The sequence below is a fragment of the Myzus persicae genome, unplaced genomic scaffold, assembly GCF_001856785.1.
Source record: "Myzus persicae strain clone G006 unplaced genomic scaffold, MPER_G0061.0, whole genome shotgun sequence".
NCBI lineage: Eukaryota > Metazoa > Arthropoda > Insecta > Hemiptera > Aphididae > Myzus > Myzus persicae.
Window position 1 is genome coordinate 527,370 of NW_019104455.1, and position 22,085 is coordinate 549,454.

Below are 22,085 nucleotides of genomic sequence, written 5' to 3' on the forward strand. Positions count from 1 at the left end.
ACTACTTTATTATGCTAAAACAAACAGTATAGGTTGGGTTTGTGAAATGTTAATGATCGATTTGCCCATTACACAACAATACAACATTACTATTATGTATTAATTTTTTATTATTTACACAACCCCTAAAGTACCTAATTTGTTTTAAGAATGCAAATTTATGTGACTGCACAAATTATGTCAATCTTAACTAATGAAGTATTAAGATCAATGATATATGTAACTAATAAATAATTAAAATTCATAAATACATTTAACTTAAAAATAAAAAATATAGTCATGTACCTAAAGAATTTCGGTCTGCTCACTGTAACTTTTGGGGGACTAAAAAAAAAATCATGTACTTAAATATTTAAAAAAAACATAGTTAGATATGGAATTATACCAATATTCTCAATTGAACTGTCAGATTCAAGTCTTTTCTATTAGTTATATTTGTCAGTTGTCACATGACTACTTGGAACATTCATAACAAATATAAACACATATATTTAATATTTATACATATTTATTTTATACTTATCAATACATTTTGAACAGTTAAAATTATTAATTGCTTAAATAAAAATAAATGTACAACAGTCAAAAGTTTATAGTAAATTTATACTTAACATTACTTAATTTTGTTTACATACTGTAAAATTTGTTTTGCTTGGTTTGCACACATAAAATTTGATACAACTTCTGGTGTTAAAAATGATTGAATATATTTTGTGTATGTTGAACGAGATATATGACCTGAAATCATAATGAATACAATTCAATAATATTATAATCAATAATAATATTTTATTCAAGTAACATTGCATTTTAAACAATACATTTTAACTTTTTTCACCCCAAACACTCAACTAATTACTAAAGAATTCAAAAAATATTTATTTTAGCCAAATTTAATTTAAAAAGTTATTATTTTGTGCCTAAATTATGATGAATAAATTATAAACCTGTGTCAGATTATGAATTAAATAATCAAAAAGGAATCTCTTCAACACTTCACTGAATTAGACAAAAATATGCTGTCTTCATCAGAAAACATTTGAAATTAAATTAGGTAAATTAAAATAATTAGTATCAGTTTTAGTTAGCAAAAGTGATAAATAAATTATAAATTTAATTATAATATGTTTAATCATATTTTCTAGTATTTCCGAATTTGTCATAATGAATAACACTGTACATTGAACTGGGAGTTCAATTTCTTGAAACATAATACATTTAATTATAAAATTATATATTCCTATTTACTAAACCTAAATAAGAAACCAGAACTTGATAGTAAAATAAAAGTAAAATTGTGCCATTCTGTGAGTTTTCATATTTACTAGTGCACATTGATACAAAAATAAAAACACATGTGATATAATATTGTGTCTACATTTTTACTCTGAAAACTTAATTGCAAAAACAAATTTGAGTGGAATTTACAACAATATTAAATATACATTCTATCATACTAACCATGTTCCTGTTTAAAACTAATCCACAACTGAGAAATATTGGGTTGGCCTAGATTTTTCTTGGCACATTTGAAAATCTAACAAAAAAAAATAAGGAAATATAATAACATTATTTCAAACTTGTATCAATAATCAGCCCAATTTAAAATATTCAACTCACATTAGGAGACTTCAAGATGCTAAAGAAATGCTCTTTTATCGCAACTTTTGTTTCGTCGGGTATGGTCAATCGGTTATTATGTTTCCCACGATTGTCAGTAGGTATTATATGCCCTATTGTCATTTTCATGCATAATGTTCGTACCAGTGATAGAGTTGTATCGTGCAGGGTGACAAATGCGCTTTTGCACACAGATCGATTAACTCCGTAATGCTTAACTGCATATTGGAAATATTTTGAAGACTTGATGATTTTTGTGGCGTTTATCTTGTTTTCATCAATGGATATCATCGCGAACAGATAAATGTGTTTTTCAAATCTTTGCAGCCGTGACATATCCATCTTAAGGCGATCCTTAAATTCATCATCAAACGTCAACAGGCATTTGTTTGAGCAGCAAATATCGTCGACGTCGGTATCGAGTGATTGATTATTATCATATTCCGCTTCCGAGTCGTCATCTTCCTTAAAATCAGTGTCATAGTCGTCGAGATCCATGGTTGTCGGTTAAATCTTAAAAATAATTTTTCTTTACATTTTATTATTATTTTATTACTATAGATATTAATAATTTCATAATAAAAAAATATTAATAAAGTTCAATGCTCTGTCGCTCAAAGATCAACCGTAAAGAACAAACACCAAGTCACTAAATCGAGCAAATACTAAATCCTAATTCGTATTAATTTCATAATACACATTATTTACGTGAACCGACGCGATGGCTGATACGAACGACAACGGTTCAGTCGTTGACCGTTGTTACTGATCATTTTACCCGCTAAATTTTTTGGGAACTCAGACCTTTTGTTCGAGCCGACCGTTGGACGAGACGTTATCTAGGTCGAATGCAACCGCGTTTAAAAAAAAAAAAACAATACAAAGTTTTCCTTTCGGCTTTAGATGTGTTTATTGCCTAATATAATTAATATTATGCATTGTATAATAAGATACTATATAACGTGGTTTGAGAATAGTAAAAAATCCATACCCCCTTTTCCAAAAAACACACCACTGTGGGTCTGTGGACTATGTTGCTTTTTAAATTTGCCATCTCGCATCTGGTTGAACAATTGTTGCACATTTATAGATATGTGCTATTCTTTGTACTTCTTCACATTATTCGTGTCTTCCTACTTGTTCGTTATTCTCAATCTTTTTAAGACTTAAAGTTCTCCCTGAGTGAACCTTGTAATTGAATAAGTCATTATAATCGTAATGTATGTGTTAAATTTGAATTCAACGATAAACTGCATACGAAGAACGATTCCAAGTCTGAGCGAATGCCGAAGACAGTCATCACTCATCAATCATCATATATCTTCAAGAATATTTATTTATGTTTATTTAATGAAACATATACATCACCTACTTCCTATATTTATTATATTATTGTTATTCACTTTTAAATCAATACTGACATTAACCGTAGAACGGTGCGTATTTCTTCCTGAAATCGTGGTATAAATTTAAAATAGACAATAACATACAATAATATTCTAAAATATGTTTTGAAAAACATAGTGACATAGTGTATAATGTAAATTATAATGAAATAAAGTATACGTAAAATCTTAATACCTTGACGAAAAATATTTTTAAATCACAATTACTCAACTATAAATCATTATTCCTCGTTCAAGTAGGTTTCTAATTTCGTTCAAATTTAACTTTAAAATGTTTAAGATTTAGCTTATAAAAAATGAACATTTTGTAAACTTACAACTCAAAAATAATTTGCAACATTTTCTTAAGTGATGAACGTTGTCATAATTTAAACTTGAATGCTTAAAAAAAATCAAGTTTCCTTACTTTAGTTTAGAATTACAAGCACGTTATTACCTTCTGTACCTACTGTCAACACACTTTTACTACGTGCCTACCATCGTGGTGCGTGTCATATGTGTCAACGTGTGAGGTAGTTTAATCACAGAAATAAAACATGAAATACGAATAATTATGAAATTATTGAAACTCGTCTACAGACTTTTCGTGGTTGTCACTAATAGTCAACAGACGGCATAATAGTATATTATGATCCTAGGCGGACGGTAACCAAGTCGACGTTCGGACTTGTCAGCAGTGTGAGAGCAACAGCTGTTAATTGTTATGCTCATGTTGTGGAGGGAGGGATAACAGAGTCGTGGTATCACAACAGAACCCAATATTATCAGTTGTATTCTAATGATAAACTGGAACTACGGCGGCCAATAATAATATAATAATCGACGGGAGTAGGCGGCTTGTCAATTGTCGGCACTCGGCAGCGAGCACCAGCACGGCAGCACCCGAGGAACCGTAATCGAGTGCGGTCGTTCTCGTTCACTTCATCGTCTCGCCCCCGTACTCGATTACGCGAGCACGCGGTCACACTCGTCAGTCGTCTGTAGCCAGGACGCGCAACATTCGCACGCGTGCGCTAGTCCGGTCGCTTGTTTTTGCTGCGGAAATACATTTTTTTTTAGCTTTTTGTTTTTTTCTCCCTCTCTCTTTCTCGCCATTTTGTAATTCCCGCAAACACGCGACGGCAACAATCACAATTATAATAATATACGAACTGCGAATAATAATAGTAACAACAACTGCCGCGCGCAATGAATTCCGTCGGAAAACCATCCGAGCAGTCGTTTTGCTCACATCACCGGTGTGCCGCCTCCGTCATCGTGCGAATGGCCTCCTCCAAGTTTGGACACAACGAGTGAACGACATCATCGCCGCCGCCGCCAACAAAAGTCACATGGTCCTCACGCCACAACCGTCGTTAAGCAGCAGTTAACACTTGCACGCGGTTCAGTCTCGTCCTTCTCCCCTCGTCGTCTCGTCGTCACAAAAATATTCGCGATGGATGGCAAAATCAAGAAACTCTACAAAATCGTACTGACCGGCGGTAAGAACGACCCCCCTTCCCACACACGTGTATCGTGGGTATTTTGAATATTTTGTAGTTGCCTATTGCTTTTAATTGATTTAATCGGCATGACTCAAAGGTTTTATCGTGATAAGTACATTTCGTTGGTACATCCTACCCACCAGATTTCGAAAAAATCAACTTACGTGTTCAGAGAAATTGTCAAAACAATTTTCCGTTTCCATCCCCATAAGGATGGTTAGGTATGATGTCTGGAGTCTACAAAATACTGATATTATGGTAAATGGTTTCTCAAAGGTCACAATGATAAATTCGACGGTTTTGTATAAATACCTCTACGGGGGATGTGGAACACCCCGCTCCATCGTTTCGTTAACGCAATAAGTGTCTGGGGTAGGGGGAAGAAAAAAATTAAATAACCGTCTCGCCCACTTCCCACCACCGTCCGCACTTTGACTACGCCGTCTTGCCCATTCAGCGTTTTCCAATTAATAAATCAAATCGATTTTGTCTGTTAAACTCCAGTTACCTATGACTAAATTATTGTACAAACATGAAGCACTCGTATTTTTAGTATAATATAGTATATAGGAAAACATACATAGTGACATAGAGCCATATAGGTATGTACTCGAGGGTTAGTCCTTCAAAAACTGTTTGCTTATTAATTGTTATTGACTTCTTCCACCGATAATATTATATAATTAATTACTATACTTATAAGTCGATTTTCGCGGAAATTGCACATTTCGTTCACAACTTATTTGGCAATACCAATTAACCTTAACGAGGAAATGTACGGTACAATGAAAGAAAAATCGGAATTTTAGCTCAAAACTTCAGTATTCGGCAAAATCGATTTTGTTTTTTTGATGAAACTCAATAACGAATAACCTTATTTATTTGAAAATAAATTATTTCAATATATTTTGAATATTGAATAATCAACATTTTCAAATTTATTTAGTTGACTTTTCTATAAAATATGCCAAATGTCCAAACACATTTTGGTGATTCTAAAAGCAATTTAATAAAATGTTCATTATAAGTTATTCAATTATTTACCTATAAAAAATATTGAAAAATAATTAGTCACAATACTTTTTTACAAGCATTTAGTGAAGTTAATTTTTTTTTGTTATTTGATTTCACCCTTAAAGTAACTATTATAAAATATAGGTATAATTGATTTTTTATATTTTGTTGTAATTCAAATACGAATAACCTCGCAAACAACCGTAGATTCTTAATTGTTTGTCCTAATGTTTAAATTAGCATTTTGTATATTCAGCAAATTTTTAAAATTGTATTTTTTGAGTTATTTATAGATACCTATTTAAAAATTGAATATAATTTTTTATCTATTAATGACGAAAAATAATTCATTTTGCTAAAAACTTTTGAAATATTATACAAGGTTCCTTATAAGTTGATCATTTACTTATCAAAAATACACAGGTACTCACAGATTAAGCTTAGCATTTAAAGATAATATTTTGATAAAATTCGTCAAAATCACGAAATTGGCCAAATTATTTTTTAGTAAGAAATGTAAAAATGTATGATAGGTTCAATTTTTATAGCAATAGCTTAAAAATGTAATACAAGGTGATAAGTAGTTCATACTGTAACCAAAAACATCACTGATAATTTTAGTATAATATTATCAATAAATATGCAAATGCAATTTTTTTGGCAAAAACGAATTCAACCTATCTGTTGTTAGCAATATTAATATAATATAAAATATCCTGTCTGACACACCGTCTCTACTTAGAATCGTTTTTGGTATACAATGATATTTCATTGAATTCAAATTTAACACATCCATTTCAGCTACTCACTTAACGCCTACTACAGCAAAGTATTTTTTGAACACTACAATTTATTATAGGTAGTTCAAAGTCTATATAGTTATCACTTGATTTTGTTGTTGGTACAACTGCGGTCATAAGAAATGTTTTGTAAAAAAATAAAACATTTTTATAAAGATTTGTATTATTTAATTTCTTTGAAATTTATTTTTACTAAACCAGGTGCATGACGATATAAGATATATTACTATATTAGATGATACACTCTGCATGAAAGAAACATACACATTTACTGAGAAATGAGGACAGCGTGTCAAATGTATATATTTAAGTTTTATTATTTATATTATATTATATTTTAAAGGTCATAAATTAGAAGATTTTTTCTCAATCGTACTATATAATAAATTATGTTCGGAAAAAAAACAAACCGACAGGTACTCAAATATTCAATATGGTATACCCGCGGTATTATAGGTGTACGTCTACTTATGAGTTATAACTTATAAGTTTTAACCATTTATTGAACGAATATATTAGGTAAACATATCTCAAGGTTAACATTGAATTTTTTTTTGTTTTGTTAGGGTTTAATAATTTGTTTGTTTATATACCTAGGTATAATTTATCCAGGTAGGTAGTAGATCGATTAGGTATATTTTTCATTGTGTGCGTTATCCAGCACGCTTTGTGAGTGCAATCGTGATTTTCGTTTTTTTAATTTTATTATAGTTGTGGTTGTATTATCGAGGGTAACATCTTAGTTCTTATAATGCGTAATACGTGTATTTGTTGTTTTTTTTAGCCGTGTTCAAGTATTCTACAAAAAAGGTATTATCATTAATTTCCTTATATGATGTATATTACTAGGTAGGTACTAATACTAGGTGTGACATTAGAGGAGTAACAACAATTTAATTTTAGGATTTCTTTATTCATCTTTACAATAGTAATAGAGTAATAATTACAAATTAGATTTTGTTGTATAGAGATAGAGGTATATTTTTTTTTTGGGGGGGGGGGGGGGGGAGGGCTATAATATTTCATTGTTAGGGCTAGGATACTACAGGGTATTGTAAGTTTGATATTTCGGGAGGGGCTTAAGCCTTTAAGCCTCCCTGGCTACAGCACTCCTTAATTGTAAATACCATATAATTGTATAAAAAAGAGAGGATAACAGTATTTTTAAGTTTCATGGTAAAGTCGTAAAGTAAACATTGGAAATCGGGAAATTACGTTGGTCTTTTCTGTGAATGCTAGCATAGGTATTATATAGGTAGATAAGTGGTAATATAAAAAATTACTACCAGTGAAACAAAAATATTATTTACCTATCATTAATTAATACAAATAGTAAAAGGTAATTAAAGATTATAAATAGTAATCCCCCGGCAACTTTAATGGTTGGGATAATGTATCAATATTTGCAACGTTATTTTATTGATTGGATGCTCGTAAGTCTGGATTTCACAGTAAATTTCACTCTGTTATGAAAAACAAAAAAATTGCAATCCATGGTAAAATGTAAAAGTTTATTCAAATCAAAAACAATTAATCTGTACCGTACGTTAGATTAGAAGTGATTTTCAATTTTTATTAATGTTATGTATTATGTATAATGGATTTTTATTGTTTAGTACCTAAAACTATTAAAATATTATTTTATATTATATTATTATAGCTGCTTAGTCAATATCGACTTACGGTAGAACGATACGATTACATTAGACATTTTAAATTTTAATAGCTAAGGCTAGTAATCATAATAGGTACAACACAAGTTTTTTTACAGAAACATTATAATCTAGTATAAAAATGTACGTTTACATTTTTTTACATTCATTTTAACGAACATTTTCAGTTCTAATGTCGACAAAATCGGAATTAAAACGAAAAAAATCGAATAGGTGACACTTTAGGTGTCTATAGAGACTAGAGAGTCACTGTAATAGATATGTTAAATTTGAATTCAATAATCATTGTATATCTACGAAAAACGATTCTGAGCAAAAACGGCCTGTAAGCCCATAATATTACTAAAATAATTTATGATATTATTATGATGTAATGAATTTTACTATTATGCTAATACCTAAGATAAACGAACATAATTTCGTCAAAATGTAACCTCGAAATATAAAACGTATATTTTACATTTATATTATTATATTTTTGAAAAGAACAATACTTATAAGAAATCTTGTTTATACAAACTTAAACTAGAAATATTGAAACTCTTATGGAATTTTAACTAAAAAATAATTTGCTAATTCTTTGTTATTATGAAAAGTTGTTAAAATTTGAACTTAAATATTCATTAAAAAAAAGATAAGGGATCTTGCATAAAAATTCAAGCTTTTTTTACTGAGCATAAACATTTTAATCAACACTAAAAAAAAATTGCCCAACATTTCAAATTTCTGTGAATAGGTAAGTAGCTTTAAGTTAGTTCACATATTTTGAAAATTTCATCGAGTACCTACCTACCTATAGGCTATAGCAAATGGTACTCGTGTTTTGTGTAGTATATGCTACCTACCAAAAAACTTTACGGGCGTTTACCGTAGTTTAACTTGGTACTAATTATTGATTAATAACAATGTTTTAAACTAAATTTACTTAATGTATTGCCGAAGATTATCAAGTATTTTAATACGTTATAATTTGTTGTTGTTTTTATGTCATCTCATAAAACTTCAAATTAATTGTCGTGTTGTGCTAAATATAATAGTTTATATACATTTGGATTACTTACGTTAATTCAGTCTTTGAATTTGCAATATTTTATTGTATATTACACTCATCCAAATAATGATTCCATAAAATAACTTGTGATTTCTATTCATCTTGTGATCTAAATCATTAACGTCGTTAGCATAAAACTTGACAAGTTCTTTCTGGTTTTCATCATCAAATGTTGTACTTTTAACTTACTACATTTTAAATCCAGTTATGACATTTTGATGATTAACAAAATGATCATTTAGTTGTACAGACAAATCAAAAAGAGTATGAATAGAGTAATTCTAAAATATTCTTTGGAATCTTTTGCTTGTATATTATTAAATGGGTTTGTTTGGCGCTTGGATAATTTTAGGCATTTATGCTTATGGTGAATTTAAAATCTTTCAATATTTTATTAAGGCCAATAAATAATTTGTTAAATTCAGTCAGGACATTTTCTCTAATAAAATGTAATTGGTTTTTTAATAAATTAATATGTCGAACAGCTGTCACTAGATCAATGTTTGCAAAAATGTACTTCTATTTAAAAATTGAGTGAAAAATATTAAGAGCTACATTAAATTATGATAATTGCAATTTCATTGGCCGTCACCGCCACCATGTCTATATTAGTTGACGTTTATTTTTATTTTTAGGTTAGTTATGTTAGACTAATACACATATATGTTGCTTATCACAGCGAGGTGTCCATAACACGGTCTAAAATTATTATTATATATTATATCTAAAGGTAAATTAGGTATTATTTGTATTAGTGGATATTTAAAGTTATCACAATAGCTATTTAGGTATTATATAGTATAATAATTGAATCACCATTATGTTTATCTTAGTAATTTATGTCACTAATGGCGCTTGCATGTCACTGGTACTTTTTCTTTATAAAATGAAATAAAAATATAACATATTAATATAATATAAGAGTAACTATGACAAGTAGGTGTTTATATCATATTTGCCGGTAGGTCGCATACTGCACGAGTACCCAAATGTTGATTTGAATAACAATGAAATCTTTTGAATTTTAATAAGACAACTGAAATCGTTTAACGTTTTTTTTTTCTTATAAATATTCAGTTACGCTCATAAAAGTGCAATGTGGCTTTTCGCCAAACTTAATTTTTTTATTCTTGTAAGAACAATTTTGAGGAACCTTAAATATTAAAATGTATAATTTTATGAATTTCCACCTACTTACAAAATAATTTGCGAATTTCCATGATTGTGATGTTTGTTAAAATTGAAACTTCAAACGCTTTGAAGATTTGTGACGATGGATTTTTGATTTTATTAATTGCTGTAAGAACAAATTAGGTAAACCTTGTATTAAATATTTAAATGTATTTGTTCAACCTTTTAAACTAAATTTAATCAATATGAAACGAAAAAAATATACATTTCTATAATAAGAACAAAAAGATAGCTTAAAATATTATAGATAATATTTTCTATAAAAGGTTAGGTTTGGTTAGGTTTTAGAAAATACTAATATATATGTATTGTGAAAAGGCATCAAGGCTTTAGGTTTTTTTTTTTATGAATTACACAAAAAAATCAATTTTTCTCATCGACAACAGCTGTATTATATAAAAAAAATTTACCCCCCCCTTTTCCTCACCAGAATATTCAAACTTAATTTGACTTTCCACTATAAATCATCTTGAACATTGAAGATTTTTTTCTGTAAAAAGTGTAATGAAAGACACGAAAACCAAATTATTATTTGCACTTCATTGTTTAACCAATGAATGAATTGCTCCGCGTTCAGAAATACTCTAAAAAAAACTCTAAATGTAGGAGTAAGACTGGTTTAGCATAAGACATTATTATAGATATATTACAGTATATAATTATCTAAAGTGAATCAAAAACTCCAGTAAATTACTCCGTCTAAAAATGTACTAAAATACCGGTACCAGGTAAATCTTGAAATACGTGTTAATATAATATAAAAAAACCTAAGTTTTATGTATAAAATTGTTCTCAAATAAAATTATTCATAAAAATTATAATAACAACTAAAACAAAATTAAAATTTTTTTGTTGTGAGAAAAATGAATGTTTTTTCGTCAATGAAATACTTTATTTTATTTTATTTATTCACCTACATAGTATTGCAAGAATTAAAGTAATAAATAAATATACATTTCACAAATTAAATTATATCATATTTATAACTATACCTTATACAGTCTATAAATTGAAAATAGAAATACATAAATAGTCTTTTTTCTAAGACAATAATGATAGTTTTTACCTTGTGTGAATTTGTAAATTTTTACCAAGGGAATTTCTGTTTTATTTTTTATTTAATTTCATCAAATTTATTCATATGTTATAAAATCATAACATCTTATTACCATTTTTATTTTTATAATATTTGTATTATGCATACGAGTATGCGACACTATATAGATACTACTTTAAAATATTTATATAGATAATTCTACTTTTTAAATAAGTAGTTACTAAAAAAAATTGAGATAATATGTAATAAATAATAATCATTTGATGTTTATCGGTTCTAACAATATTTTTTTTTCTAATAGAATTATAATTTATTTTTATATTTTCTAAAATTGTTATGCTAGCCCTGGGTAACGACTAATTAGTAACGAATCATGTCATACAAATAATTAATAAATATTATTAATAACTAATAAGCAATACCTAACTAACAAAGTAATATCCAATATTAATTGTTTAAAGCTTCTTTATTTTGTATAACATATATGGTTCGAACGTTAATTCGTTAAAACAATTTCGAAATACTCCCAGAAAATTTTTTTATTTATCTTGATGTATCTATGCATATCCAAAACCAAATATATATATATATATGTATAAATTTTGAATTTTTTTAGTTAATAAGTAATACTTTTAAATTACAATGCTATGGCGTATTAACCTTGATTTAGATTGATACAATTTTAGGTAAAATATAGTGAAAACCAAGGTGGATGTATATAAATATATTTATCACCATTGGTATAAGGAAAAAATAATCTAGCTGTCCATTATAGTTTATAGTCCTTTTAGTATCCATTTTTAAAATTTATTAGTTATATGGATTTTTGAAAAATGATTTTTTTGTGATTATTGTTTCCATATTCCGTGATTAAACAATCTTAACTTTTGTGTTATATATGAAAAAGAGCAAAAAGTGCCATTTTCTATAAGTACTACGGTTGGTTGAATATATTTTAACTCACATATTAAAATCATTACTTATATTCATTCTTGCTCTGAGAATCTAAAATTGATTTTATCAAAAGCTGATCATTTTTTACATATATGTTACATCGGTTTCTGTAACAGCAAAAACTTCTGATGTTTAATTATTCTCGTTTTCCCGATATTTTTTTTTTAGTTTTCCTAAATATTAAATAGATTACTAGGATTAGATTACGTTTAACCCCTAAAATACCAGCTAGTTCAGATTTGCTACAAAAACCACTAGCAATGTTAAATATTGATTAAAATGTTTCATTGTACCTTTACATTCTTAATTTACGTTACTTTTCTATTTTTGTAATAAGCTTTTATCTTCTTATTTATTTGACAAAAAGAAATGAAATCAATTACTCTTTAATGACATTTTAAATGCGGTACACATGAAAATGAATATTTATTAGTGTCGTATAATGTGAACTGTCCATATTGTTGGAATAACTGAATTATTAATGCAAATACTAATTCAGTTTATACAATTTTATTTGAATTCTAATTTGTATTATTGTAAAACTATGTAGTTATTTACACCTGTTGATAATATTGTGTTATATAATGTATACGATATGCTTCATCTGTACCAATGTTCAATCAGTTTGAATTCTGTAGAAGGATTGACTATAAGCCGCAATATTAAATTAATACCTGTACCACCATATCATTGGATATTTATATCGACCAAACTACAGTGTACCATTTTTTTAACCAAGAAGAAAAATAGTTATTTAACAATAAATATTTAATTGTTCCAATAACAAGTAACTACCTTAGCAAAAGCAATACGATTTCCGATATAGGTATAAAGTAACTACTTGGTAACCTACATATAAGATAATTCAAGGAATTCAGTTTTATAATTAATTAACATTCAACAGAACAAAAAAAAATAGTTATAATAATAGGTCAGTGCTCATCATTATAATGTTTATCAACATAATAATCATAATATTATAAACTTAAAAATGCAATAACACATTGTAGTTTGCCTATCTGAAACGCCGCGAATTAGGATTAAAATTTTAAAATAAAGTCAATAAACTATTAACTATTAACCATTAACTGCTAATATAGTGGCTCATGCTAAAGCATATCAATAACAAATAAACTGGTTGTAATAAGTGTATGCACAACATATCCTACACGTATCTACTTAAAGTATGTTACTAGAAAAATATATTTCAGTATCATATGGGTGTTAACATATATTCTGGGTGTATAGTATATAATGTTATATATACTATAATATATTGTACGGTTCGTTTTGAAGATCATCATCATCATTTATATCGTCTATTACTTTATATTTAATATTTATTATGTTACATTAGGTATCTACGTATACAAATTAAAGACCATTAAAATTAAAATTATCAGTCATTATAACTTAAAATTATGATACGTGCTTTAAAGAATATGTATATTATGATAGCTATAGTCCATCGGTTATTATTATTTATTTTAACATAATATATGAATAATGTTAACATATAGTAGCATTATATATTATAATTTTTCTACTTCTCTAAAATTAATTTACTACTTCATGTACATATACATTGTCCGCTCTTAACTTTGTTAGTCATTAGTCCCTGATAAATATTCATTTTTCAAATGTATGTATTTTTATTTCAACAAGTGTTTAATTTTGGTAGTATGCTATAGTTTTATAATTCAAGTATCTGTACAAATAATATAATAGAATGGTAGCTCTCTTTATGTGTCATTTACAATGCCGATGACTAACCCAAATTATCAATATTTTTATTACGTAAATATTTACAATTTTGAATTCAGATCAATTATTTAAAAAGTGTCGTAAAAATGTATGCACAATTCACGTGGCATTGAAAAAAAAACTCATACACTCTGAATAAGTTTATACGTATGTCTACGTTAGTACTGGTAGGTTGAGGGACTATTAAAACAATTAAATGGTAATTACTAATTAAACATACATGACCGTGTGCATCCATATGTCATATTAATAATCTAATCACATCGTCTTGTAATAAATTTTTACAAGTGTAAAAAAAAACAAAAAATTAGGAATAGCTTTATTCATATTTATTCAAAATATTTTTTGTAAACAAACCAATATTATTATAATTGGTACGACGTCTAAATTTCGACCTTGTGTTTTTTTTTATACCTAACGACCTTTAATAATTATGTTATCGATTTATTTTTCACTATAATGATATTTTTTATTTTTTTTTGAGCTAAGGATTCATCTATGGTCATTAGCCTGATTGTTTTTGTTTTTTATCGGCCTTACAGTTTACGTATAATACATCTGTCACGCGTATAGTATATAGTTATCTCTGCTCGTTTTTTAAAAACGTAATGCAATAATTATAGTTGTTTTTCATTTTTACGTTCAAATTAATATAACTTGATTATAGACGATAGCTCCGTTGAAAAAAAAAAATATTTTTATATTGGTACATTCAATACTACGTTACATAATAGTTATAATTAAATTCAAACACATCAAACGGTCTACTAATTTGAATCTGTTTTGTGGTTGCTTTGTGTCATAAACTTTGTGATTCTAATAATAATATTATTATTATGAATTGTAATTTATGAGAAAATATGTTATATATAAATATGGATAGGAAAACTTTGTTGCATTGAATACAACAAATTATTTATTGCCCAAACCGAAATAATTTAAGAATACCTACCAATCAATTATTTAAAAATTGTATTAACTGTATTTTAATTATTATGATAATTATTCAAATTACCTACGTACTCTATTATTTAATTAGAATCTTATTTCAGAATATTTTATTGGCTTAAATTTAATACAATCCAACAATTACTTAGTTCCCCTATTTAATATAATATTAAATTAAACTTAATATATCAATTAAATAAGTTTTGTTATATTATTCACTTTAATTTATTAACTAATTAGTAAATATAGATTCTTTATACCTTGAATCAATTAACAGTATTTTAAATAAAACACATTTATTTCGAAAAGGCTGCGTGAAGGTTCCAAAGGTTATTAATGTGGTATTGATATGAATACTCAATTCATCTAACAAAACAAAAAATACATTTTTACTTATTGAATCAAAACTTAACAAAAAGTACTTATTTGTTTTGGAAATTATAATGTCTAGTTTAAAAATAGTACTTGACATACCTAGTAATTTAAAGTCTTAAGTCTTACTTATAATATAATTATAATCATACGCTATTTATACTTTTTGTGATTACGCTTTTTTAACCTTAATTATTGATTGCAATATTTATCTTCAGATTTCATCTCTCTTGCTTTGTTCTATTGTATCCTTTTTTCATGATTAATTTAATCGTATTATTTTTCGTAATAATGTACAATTTTTGTTAAACTATCAACCAAAAATATTCACTATAGTTATTACTTAACTACTTAATTCAATAATTAAATATTTTTGTAAAATCCGAAATTGCTGATACAATTATGAAATGCTCATCAAAATAGTCAAGGTATAGCAGTAGAATTTGTTTAAAAGTTGTACCTTGTACGTACTTTATAATCGTATCTTATAAAAATACTTAATTAGTTGCTTCTTAAAAGTCTTAATTAATATTTTTTATTTTAAAATTTTAAATATTTTCTCCTGTTATAATATTATTAGCAATAATAGGTGCTTACCTGCTCAAATTAAAAAACGAATTTCTATTTCTTACCTACTAAATATCTACATAATATAATACGTTTCGTTATTAATAATTATTGTGCATGTCACAACTTAATACAATTTAAAGTAAATATTTAAATTTTGAACCTGTTGGCTTCATAATTATTGTATATTTGTGCTTAATATATTTCAAGGTTTGTCGTAAATTATTTCTGTAGTTATCACACAAAGGTAAAGTAATGGCAAATATACTTATACGAGTAAGTTGTAACCTACCTTACTGACTAACAGATACACTTGCACAATTATTGTCATGATCATAAATCATGCGTGTGCTTCATAATTCATATATTTAAATATTCTCGTTCATTATTTTTATTTTTTTTCCAACGTGCATGAATGACCAAAAATATACCATTGTAATTGTATAATACCATCGTTATAATGTATATATTTAAAAATACAAACAAATGCTTTTGTCTCTTTTTATACAAACTTACACAATTATTTTTTTATTAACAAAACATAATTATATTCAGTTTCTAATGTTAATATTTAATGAATATATCAACCTAATAGTGACTTATATTGTTTTAGTTTAGTTATATTCTACTAATTTTAGTTAAATCCTCGTGTTTGATAGATTTATAGTAAAATTATACATTAATCAATGTTTCACAATCTCCCAAAATGAGTAATATAAACAATAAACATATATTTAATATAATATAACGATGTAGGTACCATGTATTTATATTTTAGTATACATTTTAATGTTACAGATTTTTTTTAAGTCGATTCTTTTTTGTGATACCATAAAGAAACAAATACGGTATACGTTACCTAATTAAATTATACTCTCAGGCGTATTGTAGTCTTTAAAAATGCAAATTGATTAGTATTGTTTGCTGTCGATAACAATGTTATTCGATAAATTTCACTATCATAATTTATTGGGTTATCTATAATTTGAATAATTCATCACTGTTACAAAACTAGTAATATACTCTATTAAAATGTAAATGTTAGCATTAATTTTTTAATTTTGAAAAATATAACACTTGTGTAATTTGTTAAATTTAGGCCCTTGTGGTGGCAAGACAACGGGACAGTCACGATTATGTACATTCTTTGAGAATTTAGGATGGAAGGTAAATATTAAAACTATTATTTCCTTTCTAAAATTTCTTGTTGAATTTTGATATATTTTAGGTTTACAGAGTTCCAGAGACTGCTAATGTTCTATTAAGGTAATAATATTTATACCTAAGAGTGACAAAATATTTTTTTTCAATTTTAATGATTCATTTACATTAATTTAAAGGTGCGAGTGTATACTATATACGAGCAACGAGTGTGGTACTATATACGAGTTTACATTACAAATTTAACTGTCAAATATTTGATGGTATTTATCATCGTTTTTATAATTTGTCAAAATAATTTTTAAATCAAAGTGACTTCAAATTAGTCCAAAATTGGTTACAAGTATCAGTTTATAGAATTTCTATGATTATTTTTATTTAATGATAAATTAAATCTTAACATTTTATCTTCCATTTATTTCACAAACGTCTTGTGTTAACATTTACCAGAGGTGTGATTTAAAATAAATAAAGTAAAATTTACACCATTATCATTTATAGATTAAAATAAAATAAAATATTACGAATAATTATTTATTTACAATACTATAAAACCTTAAAATCGGTTAAATTTAAAAATATTGCTTAACTTTGTGCTTAACCTGATGCATCTGAATAGTTAAAATTGTGTAGTAAGAGTAAAATTAGGTATATATGATTGGTTTAAATATTTACCTAAAATTTTTCTTTTTTTTACAGTGGAGGTATCAAATTTTCAGAATTAAGCGACGACGAAGGTAATACATTTCGAAATAATTATAAATGATCGTTTATCTGTCTTAGTCACGCTATACGTGAGTTTCAATTGTATCCTTTAATGTGAGGATAAAAAACGGTTTTTTTTGGCCAACCATCAAGTTCAGTCATAATGGTGTGTTTTTTACACTGGGCATGACTGTTTTTATTTTCGCCCTATTGCTTATTATGCCGTATAGGTACGTCGTATTTCGTCTGTTTTTAAATTGTTATTCCAATGCAGCAATAAAATTAACACACCTCCTTTATTGCGACCATGAATTATTTAGCAATCCCTAAGCTGCATTTCAATCTAGCTTAGTAGGTCATCATAAATTCGCAATGTGATATAATATATTTCTATTATAATCGCATATAATATTTGTATTACACCCCCTTTGAAATAGTCTCATGTTACTTTTCGTATATTAATATTGATTTTAAAAGCCTCACAAATTATCAAGTCATGGGGGGAGGGGGTAATGCATACCGATGGAATGATGAGACTATGCGGTTAAGCTTGATGCTATTTAGACATGTCATGTCCTTGGAAATTATTGTCATTAGCCTCATAATATTATTTTTGCTTTCTGTTACAGCCCATAAATTTCAAGAGAACCTTCTCAGATGTATGTTACAAATAGAAAATACGTTTTTTGAACTGGGGGAATCATGTGACCAAGACTGTCTAATCATTTGTGACAGAGGTGCTATGGATGCTGCCGCATGTAATACAAAAATTATTTATATTATGATATTATAAATATAAATAAAAAGCATAAAATAGTGTTGGCGACTAGAAGTATGGTTATTATTATTAAAACAAAAGAGATAAGATTCAATAGATTTATAAAAACTCAAACAATTTAAATTATCAAATAATATTTTTTAAATATTAATAATATTATTTAAATTATTTTATCAGATACACAAATCAAAAAAAAAATTGCATTGTTTTATTTTTTATTTTTAACACAATAAATTGAGTAAATGTGACAATTCTGTAATAGTATTATGTATGTCATGTTATTGATGATTTATAAAATATAAAACATGTACATGTGTGGTATAGTGGTATACTATTGTTTACATTCTGGTAATCTTAATACTTCAAATTGTTCTTAATACATGATTTTAAATCATAACATCCGGTAAAGACTTTTTATATTTTTCAAAAGTTATTTGATATTTTAGATTGTGAGATGAGGGAGGGAATATATTTTTAATTATTTTTATAATAATCATTTATCAACAGCAATATTGCTATTTAATGAAATTATTATAGGTTTTATAGATTATATTTTCAATTGCTTTTTTTTATTTTTGATCAGTGAAACAGTTTATATTTGCAGATAATTAGTTTTGTATTGTTCGACTAATTCAATAAGTTCATGATAAAATATTACATTGCATTATTCAATTGTTAAAAGTACAAAAAAATATTTATACATGTGATTCTGTTTTTTTTTTTTTTTTTGGTCGCATGTAGGTAAATGTTCTAGATAGTTAAAAATTAGTAGACCGTAAAATATGTCATTAGAATAGCCCAAAAAGTGAAAACATTACTCTTTTTCCTCAACACTTGTACAATTGTTTGAAATAAACAATATAGAACAATTAACCATTTATTTTTATAGATATACCTACTAATAAATGGGATCTGATAATGAAAGAAAACGGTTTGAACATGGTTGATTTGAGAGACAATCGTTACAATCAAATAATTCACATGGTGTCTGCTGCATGTGGGGCTGAAGACTTTTATACGACCGAGGTAAAAACGTAATAAACTCTTACATAATGTTTAAAATAAATAAATTTAATATCTATTTCAGGATCATACTAGCAGGAGAGAGGACGTGTCTCTCGCTAAAAGTCTAGATGTTAAAGCGTCAGCATCATGGATTGGACACCCATATTTTGATGTCATTGATAATTCATCAGATTTTGAAAATAAAATATGCAGAATGATAGCTGTAAATATTTACATTAAATTAATTATTGATGGTCCCTGAGTATATTTTTATTCTTTTATTTATATTTTATAAGGCTGTTTGTCAGAAATTGGGCCTAGACACTGGTGATCGATTAGCTACAAACTCGAAAAAACGTAAATGGTTAGTGAAGTATCTGCCTAATGATCAGTTGTTCCCTCCATTTCAAGATTTTGATGTCGTACACAATTACTTGCAGACATACACTAAAAATATGCAAGCTCGCTTACGAAAACGAGGACAAAAAGGTTTTTTATCCATCTATACTTACACAACATCTCTAACTATGACTTAAATTTTGCTTGTTTATAGGTCATTGGAATTATACACATACGATTCGTAGGCCTCGGGTCCGTGGCCAAGTAATAGAAGTAAAAACACAGCTAAGTCACAGGGACTATGTGAATCTGTTGTCTCAAAAAGATGAAACCCACTATCCAATCTATAAAAAAAGGCGATGTTTTATACACTATAATCAGTATTTCCAACTGGACATTTATTGTAAACCTTGTCATAAAAGGTTTGTGACTAATGACTTTAAAAACTTCTTTATATTTTCACTGGATATCCTGTATTCTTGTGTTGTTTTTTTATCAATAGTAAATTTAATTTTTTTATCTGTTATTAGGTGTGAAGGGTTAGTGTTACTTGAGACATATTCTGCTCTTGAGGACCAAGAGCTGCTTGATCGTTTACCAAAATTCCTAGACATTGAAGCGGAGGTTACTGGAAACGCAGCTTATTCCATGTTTAACTTGTCACTTGTTGAAGATTGGGACAAATCAAAAAATTTTTGTCACTACTTGAAAGGTAATTTTCATTTTACTAGAGATTGTTTAGGAGTAAAATTTAGTTGTTTTAGGTATGTGAAATTAGGCAGTATTAGATTTTTATTTAAGATAATATAGTTGTAGCAACTTTTATACATTTTTTTTAGGACCAGACGAAGATCTAAATATAGGTGATCATAAAACCAACCAAGTTAGTTACATTCATACAAACGGAAAACTAAGGAAATAGTGACTTTGCTTTTACATTTTTAATATAGTATTACAATTTTGTTTCTAGATGTTTATCATTGTATAATATTCATTTTTTTTTATGTTTTGTTAAGTAGTATACAAAATTTCCAGTTAAAATTGTTATTAATAGATTTTAAATTTACTAATCTAGGTACTTTATGTAGTCTGTTACACAAACTACTCATACTTACATATATGCATTATTTTTCTTTAAATTTGCTATAGTTTTATCTTAATTATTATAATTTTTTTTTTGCAACCGGTACAATATATTAAATTATTACTGTAGGTAGTAAGTTATTTATTTATTATTTTTTAGATAAATCTTATAATGTAATTATAAGAAACTATTTTTAAAATATATCTAACTCAACTGCTTATTATTTGGATTTCCCGCGATATTGGTTAATGTCAATTGAAGAAACGATGAGTACCTATATTTGTAATGCACTTGAATGCCATGAAATGCTAGTGGTTTGAATTTACTTATTTACTTTAATTACTAATAATGTCTACAAACTTGACACCTGGTAACGTTTTCCTACGTAAGTATTATTTCACACAGTCAAAAATAGGTACCAACACACTTTTTTTGAATGTGGTTAGCGTGGTTTTTTTGATTGTCTAACGCATCTTGTTGGAACAATGCCAAGCTCATTTTCTGTTTTGTTTTGGCAATCTATTCAAAACTTATTTTATTTTAAACACCGCGCCGTGACCACGGCAGTCGGTATTGCTAATCGTCTTCTTTCAAAATTAATAATGTCTCATTAATTTTTGTTATGCGTGCGTTGTGGAGCTCGAAGAAATATTTATTTTTATGTTCAAAGCGTGTTTTTAAACGCTTAAGATCTGACGTAGATTTTTTTATTATTTGTTTGAAAAATAATAATGAATAATAACGTCAAACTTATTCGCTTATATTTTTTCAACTCGTAGAAATTCGCTGTCGTAGTTTTCAGATTCATCAAAATAAAAATGTTACGTTCATGCCACAATATAGCCTCCCAAAAGTCCACGTGTAGGATACTAGGATCACTTTGAAGGCGTAATATAAAATAAACGATAATTATTATTACTACTTATTATTTGGAATTTGTTACCGTCCTTTATCGCAGACGCAAACACAAATAGTGTAGATAGTGTATTATTATTTATTAGTATACTATTACAAGTGTCAAGTATTATGAGTTGAAGCCTCTGTAAAGTTATATGAGGTTCATGTGTGTATCGCCAATTAAGAAATACAGCTCAAGCTTACACCGAATACGT

General features: G+C 27.2%; 2 protein-coding genes across 2 annotated transcripts; one reads left to right on the top strand and one right to left on the bottom strand.

Moving 5' to 3' along the window:
- Positions 1-561: 561 nt before the first annotated feature.
- Positions 562-2,383, bottom strand: LOC111042280. Its single transcript, XM_022326828.1, has 3 exons — positions 1,621-2,383; positions 1,462-1,537; positions 562-738 (listed from the first exon to the last, which is right to left on the bottom strand). Exons 1-3 carry the CDS (start codon positions 2,116-2,118, stop codon positions 614-616), a joined length of 699 nt encoding a protein of 232 aa, XP_022182520.1. The 5' UTR covers positions 2,119-2,383; the 3' UTR covers positions 562-613.
- A 2,078-nt stretch (positions 2,384-4,461) lies between these two features.
- Positions 4,462-21,101, top strand: LOC111042279 (TRPL translocation defect protein 14). The gene is made up of 11 exons (XM_022326827.1): positions 4,462-4,507; positions 17,001-17,068; positions 17,130-17,167; positions 17,762-17,799; positions 18,397-18,525; positions 19,435-19,571; positions 19,633-19,773; positions 19,847-20,039; positions 20,104-20,311; positions 20,420-20,601; positions 20,729-21,101. Exons 1-11 carry the CDS (start codon positions 4,462-4,464, stop codon positions 20,809-20,811), a joined length of 1,263 nt encoding a protein of 420 aa, XP_022182519.1. The 3' UTR covers positions 20,812-21,101.
- Positions 21,102-22,085: the final 984 nt, after the last annotated feature.

Bases quoted from the DNA above. Each gene is read 5' to 3' on its own strand.
- LOC111042280 (XM_022326828.1), bottom strand. From the start codon at position 2,118: ATGGATCTCGACGACTATGACACTGATTTTAAGGAAGATGACGACTCG. The intron at 1,538-1,620 runs GTGAGTTGAATA...TTTTTTTGTTAG, and splicing joins GCATCTTGAAGTCTCCTAAT to ATTTTCAAATGTGCCAAGAA. The intron at 739-1,461 runs GTTAGTATGATA...TTATGATTTCAG, and splicing joins TAGTTTTAAACAGGAACATG to GTCATATATCTCGTTCAACA.
- LOC111042279 (XM_022326827.1), top strand. From the start codon at position 4,462: ATGGATGGCAAAATCAAGAAACTCTACAAAATCGTACTGACCGGCG. The intron at 17,069-17,129 runs GTAAATATTAAA...GATATATTTTAG, and splicing joins TTGAGAATTTAGGATGGAAG to GTTTACAGAGTTCCAGAGAC. The intron at 18,526-19,434 runs GTAATACAAAAA...TTATTTTTATAG, and splicing joins TGCTATGGATGCTGCCGCAT to ATATACCTACTAATAAATGG.